The 22,238-nt window shown below is 39.6% G+C and overlaps 1 protein-coding gene across 1 annotated transcript in view; it reads right to left on the bottom strand.

The window, feature by feature from the left end:
• DPP10 (dipeptidyl peptidase like 10) overlaps positions 1-22,238 on the bottom strand; it is a 251,064-nt gene that overhangs the window by 186,415 nt on the left and 42,411 nt on the right. The window contains exons 2-3 of the mRNA XM_069021194.1: positions 15,574-15,688; positions 7,180-7,275 (exon numbers count right to left, since the gene is read on the bottom strand). Coding sequence (XP_068877295.1) covers positions 7,180-7,275; positions 15,574-15,688 — 211 coding nt within the window. The remainder of the gene's footprint in view (positions 1-7,179; positions 7,276-15,573; positions 15,689-22,238) is intronic.

Raw genomic sequence — 22,238 nt, forward strand, 5'->3', positions numbered from 1 at the left:
GGCACCTTGGAGACATAAATAACACAAGAGCAGAAAGAAGCACAGTCTGTGCAGCAGGTCCTGACACTGTGGTCAGGCAGGGGAGATCAGGTACTCCTACAGCCACTGTAGGTAGCGTTGTTTAAAGACTAGACCAGAGCCAAGAGGAAAAATTACTGAGGGAAAACCCCTATTGCGGTACAACTGGTGGAAGGAAGAATTTTAATGAGGACAAAACACCAAACCAACCACCAAAAACCAAAACTAAAGAGAAAATAAAAATTCTTCCTAAACCAAGACTGTCCATTGCTTGAGAAGCCACAGCTCCTGGATGGAAGGACACCACAATGCACGTTACACGTGGTACAGCGGTGGTACCGCCACAATCTTTCCCTGAATGACCAATTACCCATCCACAGCTGGCTCAGAGAGAATCTTCAACATCTGCACAAATACAGCCCCAAACTCCTCCAGTCAGTTCTCTAGTGAGAGAACTGAATCATTCAGTCTGTTTCACAACAACATGGTTTAAATTCTCTTAAGAAGTTATTTTAATAAATCAGTGGAATGGTATTGATCAAGCCTTTTATTCCCCTTTTCAACAGTTTCTGAGAGAAGCATCAGCCAGCCTGGAGATGCTCTATGTATCTTTTCAAATTCTCTGGGCCTTCCCCAAAACTTTGTCTTCAGACTTGGCAAAACCTGGGTTTCTATTTCACACCACTTGCTGGAGTTTTAGGAAAGTAGAGTTTTAGCTGAAAGCCTCCAAAGATTGGAGCGCTATCTTAGGATTTTTTGACTTGTTCTTCCACAGGCTGCTTTTCCGTGCACAGAGAATCACAGTCCAACCCCCCTCTGCTGCCTTTCAGAAACAAACTCTTCACAGAGAGCCACAGGCAACAAAATAACTCGCTGGCCTGGCTTCCAACTCCAGGCTCTGCACAGAGAGATTCCAATAAAAAATGAAAGCTCTGTGCAGAGCTGGCACGAATAACCCTGAACACACCCCTCTTCACTTCTGCCCAAGTCCCTGACAGAGCATTAATGCATCACATCACAGCAAATACATGAGCACCAAACACAGCCCCTGCTACACCAAAAATGCACTTGCACACAGTGGCTGCGTTCCAGCCTGGCCCCTTCAGACTCTCATCTCTTTTAAGGGACTGGAAACAAAATAATATAGGACTTCACTCTTAATACCCATCAATTATTGCAAGAGTAATACCAACATCTACAGGTAAGTAATTCTAATAGAGGGATTTCTTTGTTCCTTAAATCCAACAAGTTTCTGGAGCAGAGCCTCTTCTTTTATTGCTCAGCAATGGATTGATTTCTTGCACTTGACCCATATCCATTGATGAACATCACAACACGCTCAGCTCTGTGAAAACAAGTCTGTGCTTATCTCATGCACAGGAAAAGATTCCTTTAAGAAGTGCCAAATGTTTTAAACCATATTTTCCTGCATGAAGTTTGCATATGTGCTACTGTGGAATCTCTGTGCTGTGCTTCCCAAACCACTTCCATTTTTATCATAAACAATTTTAAAGCAACTTCAACCATCTTCATGCCAGGTTTCCCAGGCCCACTTTTTATTCTATTTTTCAGGATAGACAAGAGGCAACAGAGACCCAAGGGAAGCACCAGCTTCAGCAAAAGCCACTGTCCACACATTTCGCTCCCCAGGGGACAAAGGCAGTGCACAGCATGAGAAACGTGCCAGGGACAACAGCAAATTAAACCATGGGCAGACACCCTTTCAGCTGCTCTTTAAGGAAAGCAAACATGCTATGAGAAGCTGAAGTAATACTTCTTCAGCTAGGTAGTATCTTTCCATGCTAACTGTAATACACGGTCTACAAAATATGACAGTGAAATGACTGGTCAACTGTAAAGCAAAAATGCAAAAATGCTTTAATATTATAATTTTTCCTTTTTTTTTTTTTTTTTAAGAGAGACTATACTAAACAAAATAAATGTTTGCAAAATAAATGTGAAGAGAGCAGAGGGATTTCCTCCCTAAACCAGTCCCATGGTTTCCCTGATGTTCAAAAGGGATGGCATCACCTATACTCTTTTCTCTTCACTGCCTGAAAATAAAGATGCCCACATCAGAAACAGCAATTACTCAGCAAATGAAAGCTTCTGCTGAGGCTAATACAGGAAATTTGGAAACAACATTAAAAAACCCCAAAAATAAAACAAGTAAATAAAAGTTAATACAAGGTCTTGAGTTAAAAAAAAAAAGAGTGAAAATATTTCTGACTTAGATGGGAGGGGTTTATTATCATCTCCAAAGAAACACACTGAAACTGTGAAAGATGAAGAAACACAAAAAATGTTAGAGAATCTTTGCCTTGCAAACATATGTACATGAAAAATTACTTCCTTTGAAAATTACATCTGAACAGGGTGTGCCTGACGAGATTGCTGGCACAACCTTGGATTTTATGGCAGACAAAGTGATAAACCTAATTCCAAAAACAGGGGTTTACATTAAGAGAAAGAGGTGCAAACATATGCTTCCTCCAGAAAGCTCTCATTGAAATGCTGCATTCATATTCAGGCTGGTTGGTTAAAGAAAGGAGCTGTGTTTGCTTCCCTCCCTGAAGTGTCACTGCAAGCCCTTTATCCTCTGCTGGCACACACACACAAAACCACACGTGCTCAGGTGATTTGCTGAGCTTTAGCAAGAGACAGGATTCCAGGGCACTGCCTGCTGCAGGCCATCATTCAGACTGCAGCTCCTTCTGCAACACTGTTTACTAAAATATATAAAAAATATTGTCATTGTGCTGACAATATACCCACCTGACAGAGCACCAACAAGGAGTCAGAACACTCTATCTTATACAGGAAAGACTGGTAAAGAATGTCCAAACAGAAAAAAATACAACCAACTCACATATTCACAAAGGAATAAACACAAATGTTCTGAATTTTATTGTCATTAACAGCTACAGTCCCTGAAACAAGTACAGACTTCAGTAACAGAATGCAAATCTTTTGAGTCCTCAGTATTTCCCACAGGCCAACATACATATTTCTAAGTAACTTGAGAGAAATTGGGAAAATATCCTGAAAAAAAGCCTCAGTCTTGCTCCAGGATCTAGCTGGAGAGTCCTGATACTGGCAGGCAAGCAAGGATTCACACAGCCTGGTTTATGGACAACTAACAGAGTGACAGAACCCCTGGTGTCCCTCACACAGCGAGTCCGAGCTCTGCCCTAACACACCCTGTCCCATGACCTGGCATTAAATGCACTGTCCTGGCACCAGCAGAAATGGACCCCAAGCACACTGTGGCCATGGAATGCTGGGCCAGACCTGAAGCAAAGATTCCAATCTGTTGCAAAATGGTTCCACTCCATGACAGAAGCAATCTGAGATACCTTAAGTCCCTTAACATGGCTTTTTTTCCCCAAGGGAAAGCACAGGGGAAGTTTAACCCATGTTTTCTTAAATTTAATTCCTCTGGATATTTTAACTTACACTGTAGTTTTGGGCTTAGACTTAAGTAAACCAAGCTGCTTTGCCATCTAATGCAAAACTCTTACCAGCACCAATGAGCTGTCAGGTTCAACTACTGTCATTATTCACTGGCAGTATTTTAAATTCTTACTTCCTATTAGAAAACCTGAAGATCAATAGTGCTAAAGGAAGATGCACTCTCATCTAACGTCTCCAAAACTGTGCCAGACAACTGGAAGGCCTTCTGAAATTAAACACTTTTCCAGCTAAGAGGGGTTGGACTGGTTAATGGTTGTGTTTACTCTCCACCATGCCCTTTTACAGCCAAAGTGATCAGATTTGTAACTGACAAACCTTAGTAAACAACTAAGTTATTTTCAACAAAATTATTGGCTATCATACCTATTTTCTTAATCTTTAATTTGTAAATTCTTTCAAAAAAAAGAAAAAAATCCAAGTCAGGTTTGAAAAAAAACTAAATATTGCTTTTGAAATAAACCAAAATAAAAAAGGAGAAAAAAACGAAGGGAGGAAGAACTCTGAATGATATCTGCACAGGTACATCTTCACATATTATAAAAAAGGGGAATATATTTTGTCACTTCTAAAACTAGTTCATAGTGTTTCTTTTATTTTCTACAGCAACAGCTGATTATCTCAGATAAAGACCAGCATTTCTTCTCCAACTTTAGACATTTGCATAATTATTAACTTTGGTGGCAAGCACATAAAATTGTGGACTCAGTTTCAAGCAGAAAAGGAAATGGACTGTAAAAACTTCTGCATTTAAAGGCTTCTCTTATTAAAGAGCAGTCTAGAAATAGCTACATGGGGATGGATTTTGTAGTGAAGGAGCTTTCAAACAAGGAAGAAATAATGTGCTTGGAAGATAATGTCAGAAAAATTCAAGTACCAGTAGGGAAAGTTTCATTAAAGGGCAGCAGTTAAATACCAGGCCTTACCTAAGGACACAGTAATTCATCTACCACTTGAAAACCTTAAATCTTTCTTTTTGTTTTTCTAGAAAACATGCTCCAGACCCCAAAGAAACTGCTTACAGCAGGAACCACTTTTTCGATCTCTTTTCCTACCCTTTCCCAGGAGGCAAAGATGGTAAAACTTTCATACAGATACAAATTATCCTATTCCAAGAGGAGCAAAAAGTAGTAAGTAGCTATTTATTTTCTGCTAAAATCAGCCTGTGCAGAGTTCACTTACCCTGCCAATATCCAAAGAAAGTGCCAAATGCTCCCCTCCATCTCCACAGAAATGAGTCTGAATATGAAGTTATATATTTCACTCTCCATGCATGTAATGCCATCACTGCAATGCTGCAGCATCAGGAAAGAAGGTCTTAAAAAATAAAAATAGGAGCAGGAAGCAGAAATGCTACTTTGCAGGAATATTCCTTGGGGTTTTTTATCATCCAAGATACTGATTTCATTAACTATACTGGCTCTTTCCAAAGAAAATGTAAAAAAACCCAAAACCTATACATACTTTTTTTCATGTTTATCAAAAATACTAAACAACTCATAGATCCTTAATTACCCCCATTTTTTCTTTAATTCTCATACACACACATACTCTAATACGTGAAATGTCTCCCCCACCCCCCCTTTTTTTTGTACAATTGGACTTCACTGTTTCTTTGGCAAATAAATACGAGAAAACACCTAACTGCAAGCTTAGAAATGTTCACACTGACTCAGAAAACCATCACTGCAGAAAGACTGGATATTAGTACACAGGTACTGTTAATAAAACACAGGGCCTATCTTCATTAAATAGTATTTCTAATATTATTCTCAAGAGATGGAAAAGTTTGTAACTGTACAATCTCATTGCTTTCAGACTGGATTGTTAAAACAATTTTTTGCATGATACTAATACAAATTATATGTTTTGCAATATACTATAAATTATAATAAAATTATATTCCACTTTTGATGAGCTTTTTAAGATGGATTTTGAAGACCACAGAAGAAACCTGTATCCAAGCAAGGGCTTAGCATCAAATTCTACATTTCTTTTTACCACATCTGGAAAACTCATAAAAGAACTTTGCTTTTATTACAGGCTGTAGAACAGAGGTAAAAAATACAATAAACTACATGTTTTATAGCATCAACAATATTTAATATAACTCCATCCACAGCCTTTTAGTTTTATTGTCCTGGGTTTGAAATTAGTACTATTTTTATGCACAGAATATTATGCACATGTTATGAAAATCTACTAGAGTTCTTAGGAGAATAATCTCATGGATTTTTTAAGTAACAAGAGCAATAGATGGAACCAGCACAAAGATCTTCCACTACATACTTACGTGCTTTTAGTGACCACTTTAGTTTACAATACTGGGTCTGTGGTAACTTTATTTGACAATTAGGACCACTGTTTTTCAGATAGGGTGGGGTCAAAGGCAGCTGTTTTGTGAATTTAACAGAGAATAGCAAATTTAAAAACTGCTTTAGGATTTAATTAGCAAATAGTCTTAACAGGAAAACAGTTTTCTGCCGAACACAAGAAACTGCTCCTCTTGGCAAAAGATCTGTTCCAGCTTTAGCCAGTGTCAGATTTTTTTTGCACAGAAACCAGTCTAAAGAAGAAAGTAAGGGCAACTCAGCAGAGAGATGTCATTGCAGTAGCTGGGGAAAGGGAGTGGCAGGAAACTAAACTGAGTGTCCCTTCTCTTAGCCCTAAACTACTAGAGAACAAATAACACCAGAGCAGGTGCAGGAAAAAAAACATATTAACCATACTTTTCTCTTTTTTATGCTTTTGCTTTTAAATGCACTTATCCTTGTTACACCCCTTTCATTCTTCAGAGTTTATCATAAAGCAACAGTTCAATCACATAGGTCCCTACTAAAGAAAAGCAGTTCTAGTTATACTTGAAAGCCCAAACTGATATAATTGAAACAATTGCATTATTTCCCATGCAGTCATTCTGAATTTACAGACACCAGACTGCCAAACTCCTGCCTTGCACAGAGCACTCCTTAACAATGCCCAGTTTTGCACGAATCCTGTTGTCATTCCTTTGATTCTGTCACCTGCAGTAGCACCAAGATGACCACGATGACACAAACCAGACAGTTGCTACTGCATTACGTGTGCATTTCTTACAAACAGCAAGAAAGTGAACAAGGCACAGCATCAAGAGAAAAGGAAGTCAATGAGTTGAAAAAATTAGTTTGAATTCATTTTCTTTTTTTACATTAAAACTGCTTAATTTTGGAGGAATCTGCATGCCATGTACAAATCATTTAATGAATTAGAACACTAAGTACAATTTGTAGACATCAGAAAATGACTATGAGCTGTACAAGTATGTTGAAATACTCAAAAGTCTTTTCTGTATGTGAAGAGAACCAGTTCTCAAATCCCAAAGTTCAGCTATTAATAAAATTGATCTTCTTGTGAATCCACAAACAATATCTAGTTCTCAAAAACAATTCTTCATCACTGCTTCCAACTGAGTCAGGAACATGAACAGATCATTTCCCTGGGTTTCTACTAGACAGAGCTTTAAAATTAGAAAGCCACTTCAAAATTAATGAAAGAGACATGATTCAGAGCAACAAGAAAAACTGGGACACTGGCCAATTTCAAGAGGGTTTGAAATTTTAACTGCTTTTTGTCAGTGACTGGATAATGATATCATTCAATACTTAAGACTTCTTACCTAGTTTCAAATTATGTTAGGTCTTATAAACTTACCATTAATCCATTTGGCTTCTGGATTATGAACTATGAACTCTTTTCTGAAGAGATCTTCCAAGGATAATCTGTTTTCTGATGAATTTGCGAGTTCATCTAAAACAAACACAAGATCATTTTAGATACTTACTAAAAGCAATATACTCAGTGTTGTTGGCAAAACAATGGAATTATAGAACCAGGAGTCCTGTTGAAATTGGTAACAATACCTTGGTCTTATTTTTATTTCAAAAGAAAAAGCGTCATTTTTGTTCAGTAAAGCTTCAGGAAACAAAAAATTGGTACCCTTTGGACAGAGGAACTGCAGGATGTAGTGCTTGGGACTGTAGTGGCAAAGTTGTTTCTTACCACAGCCCACTCCACAAAATATTAAAACCAATATCAAAATTTCCTGACAGTCAAAGGATGTTGGCCATACTGAGTATCTTAAACTGAGAGAAACTAAGTAAAAAACTCCTGCAAATACATTTGGAACCAATTTCACTTATTCAACCAAGTAAAATGAAAAAAAAAAATTCTACATGCACATTTCATAGCCTATGCTTGCTTTCTAGTCACTAGAACAACATAACTTGTCTAAAAGCCTTTTTTCCCAGACATGACAGAACCCAGGAACATTGTGCTTCTGAACATTAACCAGCATTGACTTACAAAACAAAATAAAACAAAATCATTTTCCTGCATCTAAAATCATCTCCACACTGCAGAAGACTAAAAAAATAAGCTCTGCAAAATATCAGTGTTCTTGTGCTGTATGCTAAATAAATAAGCAGCAAAGATTCAATGGCAAACTGCTGCACTAACAGGGGTAGGGTTGAACCATTACTATTAAAGCAAAGTTTTAGTGTCAAAAGACAAACCCACGAAGTTTCCAAGGAATAATCACTGGCAGCAGCTTGCACTTCACCTGACTGCTTTAGGCTGTTTAGAACAGCAGCTGCCAAAGGCTGTGCTGTTTGTTGCCTGTGCCCTTGCAAAAAGATTGACCTGTGCACTTCCCATACAACGAGTCCAATGCCCAGCCAGGTTTCTAAAATGATTTTATATTATTGGGCAGGTTACCATAAATTACTGCACTATTTCTCTTCTCTGTGAGCTTTTCCTTCCAATGTGTCAGACATCTACCTTCTCCATGAGATGAACTTTGTGTTAGGCAGATTTTGTCCTTACTGATATTAAAGAGCGCTCTGATGACAGACACATAAAAAAAGAGGTTCTGGCATCACAGCAGCCAAGCAGCAATCTTGTGATCTTTGTGTTAACCCACTACGTTACCAGGACACTTCTAACAAAGGAACCTACTTTGTAAAGGTCATATCCTGTAATACATTTCGGATGAAAATGTGACCCTTCAAAGAGAATAAAGTCAATCAATAGTTTCGTTACGGGTCTTTATTAAGCCAAATTTCTCAATAAGAGGGCCAGCTGAAAGCTTACTGGAATCAACAGCAATATGATATTTTTGCCTTTAAATGTCAGCACTGCCAGCTGCAGTTACTTCAGCTGGTATTAATAAGGTACATCCTTGGTGTACTGCAGAGAATCTCCCTTTTAATGCACATCATGAATTTACAATAGACACAAGGCCATCACAGCTGCTCACCCACAGCTCTGCTGCATTTCACATGTTCCTCCTCCCTCCCAGGTCGCAGCAAGGCCTCGGGAAGCACTCACCCACTGTAATCAACTCTTCTTGCACTTCATGTCTTACAAGGCTAAGCACGCACAGTTGTCCAAATCCTCTCTCATAAGACAAACATTCTAATCCTTAAATAAGTTCTTGCCCTCTTCCTACCTTCCAGGGATCAAAATAGCCTGTTTGGGTTGTTTTTTTTTTTTTTCATCTGCCAGTCCAGCCTGGGATACAATATTCCACTTGCAGTCTTACTGGAGCTTTACAGCAGAGCAACATTATCTCTCTTGATTTATACCTAATCCCTCTGTTTATACATCATGGGACCTTGTTAGCTCTTGCTCCTGCCACACACAGTGCTTTTATCTTCAGAATAAGCACATGTTGTTATGTGTGCTCTATTCAGCTCCACAACTACATTCTTGTGTCTTCAAAACACTGCTTCTGACTTAAAATCATCAAATCCTGGGCTCTTCACATGCCCATTATCCCCCTTCTCCATAACCTTGTTGACAACCTACCCATGACAACCTGTTTTCCATCTCCTGTTTGGATTCAACACACCCTGGTCCTGATGCTGTTTATTCCAAAGGGGTTTCCCTTCTAACTTTACCTGAGTCTGTTTATACTTATTGTGATGTAACCCTTTATTTCCTGCCAGTCTGCCAACTAGCAATCAAGCTCACACAAGCTGTTATGCTGCCAAAGATTGCCTTACCTATGACAGATTTTTTTTCCAACTGCTTAAATAAAAATCACTAAAAACAATACATCAGCTGAGTACAGAGAGGCTATCAGAGAAGAAAGCAACACCAGCTCTGCTGTCTTCTGTCACATCCCTGGCAAGAAATCTTGATATATATTGAATTTTAAGTTTTCAAATTAATGTTAGCATTTCTAAACTGAAAAAAGCAGCATCTTCAAGCAACTTTACTAGATGTTTGAAAAGTAATTTTTTTTTTTTTTTACCAAAAGAGAGCCCTGTTTGTAACCCTTAATTCTACCCTTCCACTCTGTCAAGACCTCAGATGCCCAGTTTATCTAAGACAAGATGAATTACACATCATGGGAACCCTCAGAACACTCTACTGGGTTAATCTTTATGGAGCAGAAGCACAAATTAGTTGTACTTCACTATGTTTATACTCACAGACAGGGGAGAACAGGAGGGGTGGCCCTGTGTGTCAGTGACCAGCTGGAATGCACAGAGCTGCACCTGAGGATGGACGAGGAGCTGACCTTACATGTCAGGATTAAAGGGAGGGCAGGGACAGGTGACATTATAGTGGGGGGCTGCTACAGGCCACCCAGTCAGGAAGACAGAGGGGAGTGTCCTCACACCCACAAGCTCTGGTCCTTGTGGGTGCCTTCAACCACCCCAATATCTCATGGGGTGACAGCACAGCTGGGGATAACCAACCCAGAAGGCTCCTGGGATGCACTGTTGGTAACTTCCTTCTCCAAGTGACAAGGATGTGGACCTGTTGGAGCAGGTCTAGAGGAGGCCAAAAAGATGCTCAGGGCTGGAGCATCTCTGCTATGGAGACAGGGAGAGATCTGAGACTGTTCAGCCTGGAGATGAGAAGGCTCCAGTGACACCTTAGGGGGCTCGAAGAAAGCTGGAGAGGGACTTTTTAAAAGGGCCTGGAGTGACAGGACAAGGGGGAATGGCTTGAGACTGACAGAGGGCAGGTTTAGAGTAGGTGTTAGGAAGAAATTCTTCCCTGTGAGGGTGGTGAGGCCTTGGCACAGGGTGCCCAGAGAAGCTGTGGCTGCCCCATCCCTGGAAGTCTTCAGAACCAGGCTGGACAGGGCTTGGAGCCACCTGAGATAGTGGAAGGTGTCCCTGCCCATGGCAGGGGGGTTGGAATGAGATGATAATTTATGTCCCTTCCAACCCAAACTTTGATTCTAGGACGTACTTGTTTTATTTTAAATACTTCCTTTTGCTACTTTGTATTTTTTACATTACAAAACAGCCTACTTTTTCATTTCCATTGTAAAGTTTATTGGACTATTCTTGAAGGAATGTTATTTCCAATGTCCTCACACTAGCTGCCACAGATTTCTGTATTTTGGTCTGAAATTATATGTATTTATGTATAGCAAATGACACAGATTACTGAAGACATAAACAAAATCAAATGTTAAAAACTAAATTACTACTTCTTAACTGTACATCCAACTAAAAACAGTTCAAATACTGGCATGTATTAATTCAAAATGACAAACCTGTTTGTGCTTACTAAACTAGAAAACTTCAAAAGTAGAAATTAATGGCCTTGCTACTTTTCACGAGCTTATGGGATATTATTTTTGCAGGTTAAATGTAGTCAAAACACCTCATAAAATTTGCCTTCTAACTTAGAAAATAAAACTAATAATTATGTACTATAGTATGCCATTAAGTAAAGCTTCCTACTGAATTTTCTAGGGAAAAAAAAGTTTTTTACGCTAGAAATTAGGATGAAGGCTTGATGTTAAATGCCATCTGAAAAGTGGAAAAAAACCACTAGTACACTGTGTAACTGGGAATTAGTATAGCTCACTTTGTATTTGCATGACAAAGGAAAAAAACCTGTCAGAAAATAGTCAGATACCAAAAGCTGCCTGCCAATTGACAGTAGTTACAGGGAGCCTATACAGAACTGAACAGAAACCTGCTTCTTCTTGCAATGAATATCCACATCACAAAAACAAAAAAAAAAAAATTGTAGTTTGCTTTCTTTTCCTTTAAGAGTAGTATGAGAGAGGGAATGGAGAGGTCAGTCCTAACCCTGAACAGTTTATCTACTGGACATAATCCAAATGGATTCTCTTCCCAGAGCTTGATTTTACTCAACCCTTTCCACAAAAAGCATTTTCTGACAGTTTGTCTGACCTAAATGTTCTCTGAAGTAATTTTTCTGAAAAGGTTTCCTTTTTTTTCCATCATGTGTGAGTTTTTTTGAGTGTATGATTAGAGGTAGGTGCCACTTTGCTCAACAGTAAGTGCACATATCAGCAAGCATGGTTTAAGTGCCAACATCAACATCTCAGTAAGGGAGTCCTAGAAAAAGCATTCGAGTCTTCCACACCTTCAGAAGCTGTAAGTTAACACGAAGGTAGAACTACTGTCAGTCCCAAAATGAAAAAACAGCCTTAAGTGTGGCAAAACACCTGTAGAAGGGTGGCCACATCCATACAACTCTCAGGCTGTTCTTAAGTGACTTCTCATATAAAAGCTTTCAGCTGCTAATACTTCTAGCTGAGCATTTGCCAGTTTTGAAATACAGATCGACAGTGGTTGGTCAGATAGATCTTCACATAATTCCTACAACGTGGAACATACTCTCATGATGCAAAGCAAAACCAAGTTGATTCAAAGGCAGGAATGATTTAAAGTCACTGATCTCTAAAAATCTACCTATGACTGTTTCAGTACATGCAGGTGTGTGATGAAATCTCAAAACCATGAAACAGAATAAAAGCAGCAGAAGAAAGGTACCTGTGTAATATTTCTCCTGACATACAAACCAAAGGATGGCATCTCATGGACAGGCATTTCCATACTGGCCACTAATTCCCAATAGAAAGCTATATTTAAAATATTATTCCCAAGGCATTTTCTTTTGTTTCCTCTTAAATACTTCTCCAGCAACCCACTCCAAATATTGAACAAAAATCACTAGATTCAAAATTCAGTTGCCCCAGAGGACAAACAGGCTCCTATTCTGAAACTTCCAAGTTTTTCCATTCCAGTCCCCTGCTTTAACAAGGGTAACCTCATTGTTTGGCATCTCTGTGCACTTTCTTTATCATTGCACTTATCTGACTTTGAAGAAAACCAGCAGGGATATTTGCCTGCAAGTCTTCTACCCCCCAGATATGGAGCAGTGTAGCAATTTCCACTTGCTGGGAGCAGTGGGGTTTATTTAATGTACTCCTTAGTCCAAGGGGGCTCACAGAGAGCTGCTGAGCCCCAACAAGTGGTTACTGGGCTGAGAGTTCATTTAGACCCTGCCACTAATGTTTTACATCACTGGGTGATCTGGTCTTCCACTTTTCCATCTCTGCGTTGAGAGCACTAAGAAATTTATAAAGATTCTGAGGTTTGTCATAGATGAGAAGCAAGATAAAATGATCAAAAATGTTACTAATATTGTTGGTACAATTTACTAAAATCACAACCAGAATTGCAACACAGAGGTTGCAGATTTGAAAAGAAGCTATTAATAGGTCAAAATACATCTCTTATTTCAACAGAGATCCTGCTTAGTATTGTATAGTCAAGTTATATTTCATGTAATATAATAAAAAAAAAAAATCATGAATTTCCTTTTAGTTTTAATATCATTTCTGTGGAAATTATCTTCAAGTGGAAGCTAAAGCCTCTTTGAAGCCTTTTGCATATGAATTCCACTTTATTTTAAAAACTGGTTATCCCATTTGGAAGCATTGATCCCTCTATTAAAAGGCAGGAAAGTTATTGCTCAAAATTTGAGAGAGCTCAAATGACAACTGTGAGTGTACATAGACCTAAGAGTTTCTTATATTGTGGACAAAACAATGTGTAAATAATTGCAAGCAAAAGAGATCACTGCTGTTGTGTTTGGCATATCAGTAAATACACTTTTGCCTCCAAAAAATACCAGTGAAACAATTAGGCTTCTGAGCAATGACCATCTGAAATTATCATCATTTCCATTAAAAGAAGCAGCATGATGTACAGTGTTTAGGGGAATTCACATGAAATCTAAAAAGCACCCATCCGTACAGGCAGAACTAAATAGGGAGAGAACACTCTGCTGCTCAAAATAGTCCTAGAAATGAACACTGAAACATCCCAAGGTAACAAAGGACATTTGCACTGCATTTCTTCATTCAGACCTATTATATTTTATGAGAAGCATTTTCAAACCCAAATATTTATAATAACAAATTAGCATCAACTGAGCACCTCACAATAGCCACATGTGAGGGGGTCTCCAACTTTTTTCCTCCCCTCAAATACTGGACATCCCAAAGTGATCTTAACATATGTTCATGATAAAATAGCTTCAGCTATAGTGCTTAGTACCTGCCAGCAGACCAATAGAGTAGCAAAATATCTTCTGCCCATACTGTATTAATAATTAATAACAATCAAACAAATTAATAATCAAAGTAAAGGGAGAACAGCACTGATTAGGGCTAAAACAGGGAAAATATCTATCCAACAATGTACTTCCAAAGCTTTCCATGGTAAGCATTTCCAAATGACAAGAAAGCCCAGTTTTACAGACCTGGATCGTTCTGGGAGAAAGGTTTTTATTTATATCAAGCTTTACAGTCTCTATGGGATATCTTGGAGCCTCTGAGCTGACAGAACTAGTTTTCACTTGCATGACTTGAACTGAAAAGTAGGTCCCAGCTTACACAAGTTTTCAAGGAAGATCTCTGGATTTTGAAACAGCCTCAGAGATGTTGTAATTCACTGAGCTTTTTTAACATATTTTTTTTAAAAAGTTAACATTCCCCTAGGTTGTTTATTTTTTTTCCATGAGTGCTTTCAAAGACTTCAGTTTATGTTTTTACATCATTAATAATTCTATATAGACATAAGAGCCACAACTGATAGCTGTAGATTCCAGCAAACACTTGATATTTTACAGCTCTGCAAAAAAAAGCTACCTCTCCTTGAAACAAAAAACAGTCTTCTGTCTTGAAGTGCTCCAGGATACACTACCATTTGCCCTCAAAATCTCTTTTTTTTATTTTCTGAAGAAGCCTTCTGTACACTGAGACTACAGCAGCACAACTTTGCTTTTATTTTTCTCAACATGATCTAAGTGGAAATAAGCAAACAGTCATCTTGGACAGCACCACACATAAGGAAGTAGATATTTATACAAAACAGAGGAAGCAGACTATCCATAGTGTTCCTGCATACCCTTTCCAGCTGTCTCATCCCCTCTGACAAGCAAAACTTTTTGATCCTTTACCATTCAGCCTCACCACCTTCCTTTAAAGCAGCAGCACTCTGCTGCTGTACTTGCTCATGCACAGACTCAGCCAGCTTCCCGTGAGGATTTCATCCCATGGCCAAACAGTCTGGAACCATTATTTAACTAAAAAGAGCTTCATTAACTTTCTGGTTTACACAAACTGAGCACTTCAACAGCAGAATATTTGCAGACCAATATTTACTATCTAGGCATGCCATGCAAATCAGGTATTTTACACTGTAACTTTAAAACTGGCAAAAGGATTTAAAGATTTTTTTTTTCCTTTAAAACTTGTGCAGTGTTTGCTCTTTTTGTCTACTTCTTACCCTCTCTCTTTTTTTTTTTTTGTGTGGCTGAACCATTACTTTCCCCTCTCTGTTGCTGAAAGAAAGAAAAGGGAAGAAGCTTGTGCATGCACATATGGAAGATGCATGCTTGTGACTCAGTGAGAAGCTTCATTCTCAGAGTCAGTTTTCCATGGCATACAATTTTCTCTTAGCTCATTTGTGAATCTGAAATTACACCAAAAACCAACAACAAAATCTTGAAGTCAGCTCACACCTGCTGAAGCTCACAAGGACTTGAAAGGTAGCCCTCTCAAGGCCCTATTGCCAACCCCAAACACTTCTGCTCCACACAGCCTCCAGTAGCTCCCAAGTCCCTATGGGCACCAAATTTATAATAGCCACAAGTTAAAAATGCTTTAAGGCAAGAGACACTTTAACATTTGTTGCTTTTGATGACTGCATTATAAATCATACACCTTTAATAAAATAAAATAAAGAAGTGGGTTACCTGGGGTTAAAAGAATGACTGACATAGTGATGAGTGAACAAACAACTAGAATCACCAGCAGCGCAATAGCAATTCCCTTCCAGTTCCTCTGCGGAGGGCTGTTACTTCCAAGTTCCTACAGGAATGGAAAAAAATGAAATAAAAGGAAAAGACCACGTTTCATAAACATACATTTCCAGAACTATTAGCAATAGGAGAATTGCTCTGTGCACACTCATAACCACAGCACGGGAGGTGATCATGATCCCTCCGTTCTCCACAGTACACAGAGTCATCCAAAGGTGTGTAACTCTCATGCTTTTTTAATAGATATCTTTCTTTTTTTTAAAATATATATATGTAATTTTATACCCCTGAGAGACAATGAAATGATCTTATGCAAGCTGTCCAAAATACAACTGGTGTTAAAATGTCCTGAACATAAACTTCAGGACAATATCAACTAGCAGTTTATAAGATAATTACAGAAATGAAATGTAGCAATTTACTGTAATTCTACCTAACATGGTATGGACCATAAAGGTTTAAATACACATCCTTTTTAATGCACACTATTAAACTTATTTGTAATAGAAAGCATTAGCAAAACTGCCTGAGGCTGCAAATATTCCATCTGAAGCTACAAGCTCTTTTTGTCTACGCAGTAGATCAACTGTAAACTGCTCCCCTATTAGTTATAAAAAAACAACAGTAGCTTATAACAAATGTTAAATGAATGCTTCTGTAACTACCAGTGCACTTAAGCCTACAACCTCTGTGGTTACACGTTTAACTCCTGCCAGGCACCATTTACATTTTTTCAATAATAGCAATGCATTGCCCATGTTCATGGTACAGTTTGAGACCAAACAGCACATAAACATCTAACAACACAATGACAAAACTAGTGCAGTTGTTTCTTACAACCTTGACCTTCCCTCACAGAAAACAATATTTTTTCTATCTAGATTTGGCAAGCAGAAATGTTTCTCTCCCATAATTACACATGTCTTTAGTATCTCAAAATTAAATGCTGTTTTAAGACTGCAAAAAAAAACCCAAAAAACACCTCCTGCTATGTTTTACAAGCTTCCAAAAGTATGGTATAATTTTTTCACATACACATTATTTCATTTTGCATTTCTGGGTTATAATGAGAGTAAAATGGAGAAGTCTTAACAGAAAGTGGCAATGTTCTTGTACCTTTTTGTCTCACATGCACCACCTCAGCATCACACATCACCCACAGCAGCAATAGTGTCTAACTTCTTAATGTTGTTTTTTTAACCCCTTGCCTGTTTACTTCTATCTGTAAAAGACAGCTTCTCTCCCTGGTCCTCTTTTCCAGGAAATAGAAGGGGACTTGCCCAACATAATCTCAAAGCAATCCCACAGGGAATTCTTACAGCAGTCCTCAGCCCATCACAGCTCCCAGCAACGAACGTCCCCCCCCATCCCAACATGTCTTGTGCCCACTGGACCCATCATCCTGCCCACCCTGCTGAGATTGCTCATTTTTGAGATTTTTAGCCTCACCAGAGTGGAAAAGCAGGCAGTCTGTCTCCTCAGAGCAGCCCCTACTCATGGCTGGTCATCACAGGAGCATCTTCCTCACCTGAGAGGTGCCAGCCTGGCCCTCTCCACACCCAAACCCAGGCGATGGCCACCAGCAGCCTAGGCTGCACCCAGTCCTGTCAAAATAGTTGAACCCTTTTATTATCACAGAAATCTCCTCCTGGGTGTTGATACTGACCCAGTGTCAGGCAATGGATGATGTTCAACTACAGCACACAGAAGTGACCAAGGGCAGCTTCAGCACAGGGTTTGTGGCCCGTCCCTCCCACACGGAACCCTGCAGCTTTCCCGGGATCACCATGTGGAAGAACCCGATTACCACAACCAACAACACATCCTAGATACCCGTGGGGTTTTTCATTACAGTTCAGGGCTCCTGTCTTCATCACTCAGGGGAAAAAAATGGTGTAAGCAGGAACTCCTGGCACCTGCCTCCTTTCCCCACCCCATTGTCCCTGCTTCCCAACCACTTTCAAGCTTGCCTGCTTCCCTCATTTTCCCACCTCATGAAATACTAATTACCACAGCCTGACTAGCCTTAGACACAGGTCTTCAAGGCCTGCATGACTGCTTCCTGAGCCCCTTTGGTGATCCCCAGGATATGAGCAATGTGTGGCTCCATCTTTTCTGGACAGCCCTAGCCATGCTGACATGACAAGGATCCACAGCCTTTCCACAAAAATACAGACCTTCTGTGTCCTGAATGTGAACTTAGATCCAAGCCATTATCTTCCCTTAAGTAAGAATTGTTTTAAAGTGTTAATAGCACAGTGTAGAAAATACAAATTTATTCTAAACATCACAGCAGTAGCCTTATTTAAATGAGACCTGACAGAATCCAATTTAAGACAAGAACTAGCAGCTCACAGAACCAGGTGGTGGTGAGAAAACTGTAGTTTCCCTCAGAGCATCATGAAACCCTATTCCAAAGAACTGACTTAAAATGACAGAAGCTGGACAGCTTGATGAATGCCTCTAAAAAATGTACCAAGTCCTCTTTATTCACAAGGTTCTTCTCTGCAGATATGAATATTGTTCAGTTTCTAAAAATAAAGCTTCATTTTAAATTCTTCTGCAAATTTTTGCAAGGAGAATATCAAAGAGATGAATCAAGTACTGAGCATACAAAGCTTATTGGTACCCAGAGTGAGAAAGAACGGAGCTTCCAGCCAGCTGAAAACTTGGAGACTGGCATAAAAAGAAGGACTTGTCTCCCATTAAGATATTTGGTTTTAATATTTCTATAAAAATTTTGTGTTTCATCAAATTACTATATTAGAATTCATTAAAGGTCATGATGATGTTTTGATATTGAGTGACAACGTTCTTGTAAGACATTTATGAAGTTACTGTACACAAAGAATATGTGATGAAATATTAGAAAAATTACTATAATAAAGTGAATTCATAGCACAATCACTATCAAGGGCATCTCCAATTAACTTTTTTGATGCTAACCAGTGCAGCTCTTGGACTGTAACCTAGAAAGTTTTAAAATAGTGTAAGCTGCAGTTCTTCAACAATAAAATATTTTTAGCCTTGCGCTGCTTTTCAAAATGGCCATAAGCAAAAGGCAGTTAAATAGATGTTTGGACTGTGTATCACTGGCAAGACAGAAGCTGTGAATTCTGAGTGTGATAAGAAGACAGAGGCCTTCAAGAGGAAACATCACAGAGAGCCATACAATGAGAAGCTTTTGACACCATACAGTTTCCCCATAACTATCTGCTAACTGGCACACAACACCAATGCAGACACAGATGGAGATTTAAGGATTTAATCTTCTAAACAGGCTCTTCTATTAATGTGGTTTGAAAAAATACCCACTCTTGAATATGGTGGTTTATATATGACACTACCTATAATGTTATTATAGATTTTACAATCTGACTCTAATGAATCAGAAAATGGCTGTGCAAAGAATAATACAATTGCGAGTTTTCTCATTATTTATAGGAGCTTTTTCACAAACCATTTAATTGCATTGTTGCCAAAAACAATCCTCAAATAATACATATTTCTGAATGTAATTTGTGATTAATACCTTACTAAAATATAGCTACAAAGAGAAAAACAAAGCACTGCATGCACAAAAACACTGTACACCAATGTTAATGCCTACTGCTGCCAAATGCTAAAGACCACATTTACCAAGAGCCTACAAGCACTCACCATCAGTGACCTCAGTGTGTACAACCAAAGCTCAAAGGCCAGAGTTTCTGCTCTGTGATTGTCTCCATTCAATCTCTATTGAAAAGACCCCTAAAAGACTGGTCTTACAAAAGCGTGTACTACCCGTGTGATAGAAGTGTGATATATGTGACATATGTGTGATATAGCAAATCCTGCAGCTGTAACCAAAAGAAAGGCTGAAACAAAGTGCAGAGACTGGGTGTGGGAGGGAGGACAGGTTGAGGTTGTCAAAGGAAAGTGTGAGTTATTTCAACCCTTCTGCACCCCTCTATGCGAAATCCCACTCACCACTGCAACACAAGGTATTTCAGAGGGAAATGCAGAAAAAATATATACAGCAAATATGCAAAGCAAATATAATTAAAATAGGCTGAAGCATCTTTCTCTCTCCTTTTCTAGGCTGTTTTCTAAATATATACTCCATCTCCAAACACAGTTTACAGGCTGATGATGAACTGATTCACTACAGGCATGAAAATCTTTTAAGCAGCAGCAAGACATGGCTTTGAATATCACATTCTATGGCACAGAATCATAAAGTGGTTTGGGTTGGAAGGGACTTTAAAGATCAGCTCAGTCCACTCCCCCTGCCTCCTTCCACTAGACCAAGTTGCTCAAAGCAGCCTGGCCTTGAACACTGCCAGGAAATCCACAGCATCTCCTCAGAACCTGTTCCAGTGCCACACCCTCGCAGTGAAGAATTTTTTCTTCTGTCTAATGTAAGCCTTTCAGTTTAAAGCCATTCTCCCTTGTCCTGTCAATACAAGCCCTTGTAAAAAGCCCCTCTGCAGCTCCCTTGAAAACCCTTTAGGTACTGGAAGTTGCTCTAAGGTTTTCCCAGAGCCTTTCGCTACTCCAGGCTGAACAGTCCCAACTCTCTCAGCCTGTCTCTGAGCCCTCTGAGCATCTTTGTGACCTCCTCTGGACTCCTTCCAACAGGGTCCACACCCTTCCTACACTGGAGGGCCCAGAGCTGGATGCAGCTCTGCAGGTGGGGTCTCACCAGAGCAGGGTATAGAGGCAGAGTCCCCTCCCTCGCCCTGCTGCCCACAGAGCTTTGGGTGCAGCCCAGGATGCAGTTGGATTTCTGGGCTGCAAGTGCACATTGCTGGCTCGTGTTGAGCTTTTCATTCACCAGCACCCCCAAGTCCTTCTCCTCAGGGCTGCTGTCAATTCATTCTCTGCCCAACCTTTATTTGTGCTTGGAATTGCCACAACCCACGTGCTGGACCTTGCACTTGGCCTTGTTGAACTTGATGAATTCACATCACAGGCCCATCTCTCCAGCCTGTCAGGGTCCCTCTGGATGGCATCCCTTCTCTCCAGGGCATCCACCACTTGGTGTCATTGGGAACTTGCTGAGGGTGCTCTCAATCCCACTGTCTGTGTCCCTGACACGGATGTTAGACAGCACCAGTCCCAGTACCAACCCCTGAGGAATCCCACTTGTCACTGGTTTCCACTTGGACATTGAACCAGTGACCACAACTCTCTGAGTGCAACATCCAGCCAGTTCCTCATCCTGTGCACCATCAGTCAAATCCGTGCCTCTCCAGCTTAGAGACAAGGATGTCATGTGGGGCAGTGTCAAAAGCCTTGCACAAGTCCACGTCAGTCACTTTTCCCTGATACACCAACACTCTAGCCCTCTTGTAGAACACTGCAGCCTCATTCAGTAGTTCTGAGGTTTTGTTCTCTATTTTTGAATGAAATACAGATTCTGACACGGATTTTTCATCTTTAGAACAAAAAAATACAACATTTCCCCCATAATGGCTGTATTACACAAGACTGTAACAAGAAGACCTGACCCAAGTTACTGTTACAAGAGAAATAACAAAATGAAACTAAATTCTATTAGGTTTATTTCATATAGAAATATTTTTTATCCATTGACACAGAAATGCAAGTGCATATTTTAAGTAGTACTGGGGATACTGATTTGAGAGAAAGAATCACTGAGAATTAAGAGATGTAGTAGAAGAAAAGGCAAAAAACTTTCAAGTATTTCCATATTTCTACTTGAATAAACCTACAATCTTTCTTGTAAACAGCATAACCAGGAAAAAAGTCATAGCTTCCTTCCTAAAGCTTATTGAGTCAAACAGTTCTATTGTTAATCCATGAGGATAAAAAGTCTTTAAGACATAATTTTTCCAGCAAGTGTGTACAACTAAGGTTGTTGTTCAAGAACAAAACGTCAGAAAATATTGGCATAGCATGCTGCATTAGTAAGTCAGGTTTTTGAATTATCTTAACAGCATTTTCCAGATCTCTTGGAAAACTATCTGTGTAGACCACAGTACAATTTCCACCATGGAAATATTGCCAGAAGCAGTAGGAGAATGCCTGGTGGAAGCAGGGATGTGGAAGGGCACTGGCTTAAGCCTGAGGACTACAGTGTGCCTCTGCCAGGCTTTTCCAGAAGACATCAGTGAGTTAAAATGCAGCATCCCCTTTGGGAGAAGAAGTGAAACCCAAACTTGAGACAAGCTAACCCTGAGAGCTGGCATTTAACTAAACTGCTTTTTCTCATAGAGCTCCTGCCCATGCTGCATCGACCCAGCTGACAAACGGTGGGATGAGCCAAATGCAGAAAATATGCATTTCTCTGTAAAAATTAAGAACAAGAATTCAAGCAGTTTTAACTGCTTCTGCTGGGTACAGCTCCAACTGAAAGCAGAGATTCTGCCACAATTTCTGCAGTCTGCAGTGAACTTTACCAGGCTGATGTGCCTGACAGTCCAGGTCTGCAGATGCACATTGGTGTTTCCCCCTGGCCTGTGGGTATTTGGAACACAAAACCCACCAGCACTGAGCTGCAGCAGTGTCTGGTGCTTTCCTGGTCTTGTGTTGAGGCACCAAGGACAGATGAAGGACCTTTGGGCTGCAGTAGTTTGGGGCTGTAGCAAATTTGG

Source organism: Aphelocoma coerulescens, chromosome 7 (assembly GCF_041296385.1).
Source record: "Aphelocoma coerulescens isolate FSJ_1873_10779 chromosome 7, UR_Acoe_1.0, whole genome shotgun sequence".
Taxonomy (NCBI): Eukaryota; Metazoa; Chordata; class Aves; order Passeriformes; family Corvidae; genus Aphelocoma; species Aphelocoma coerulescens.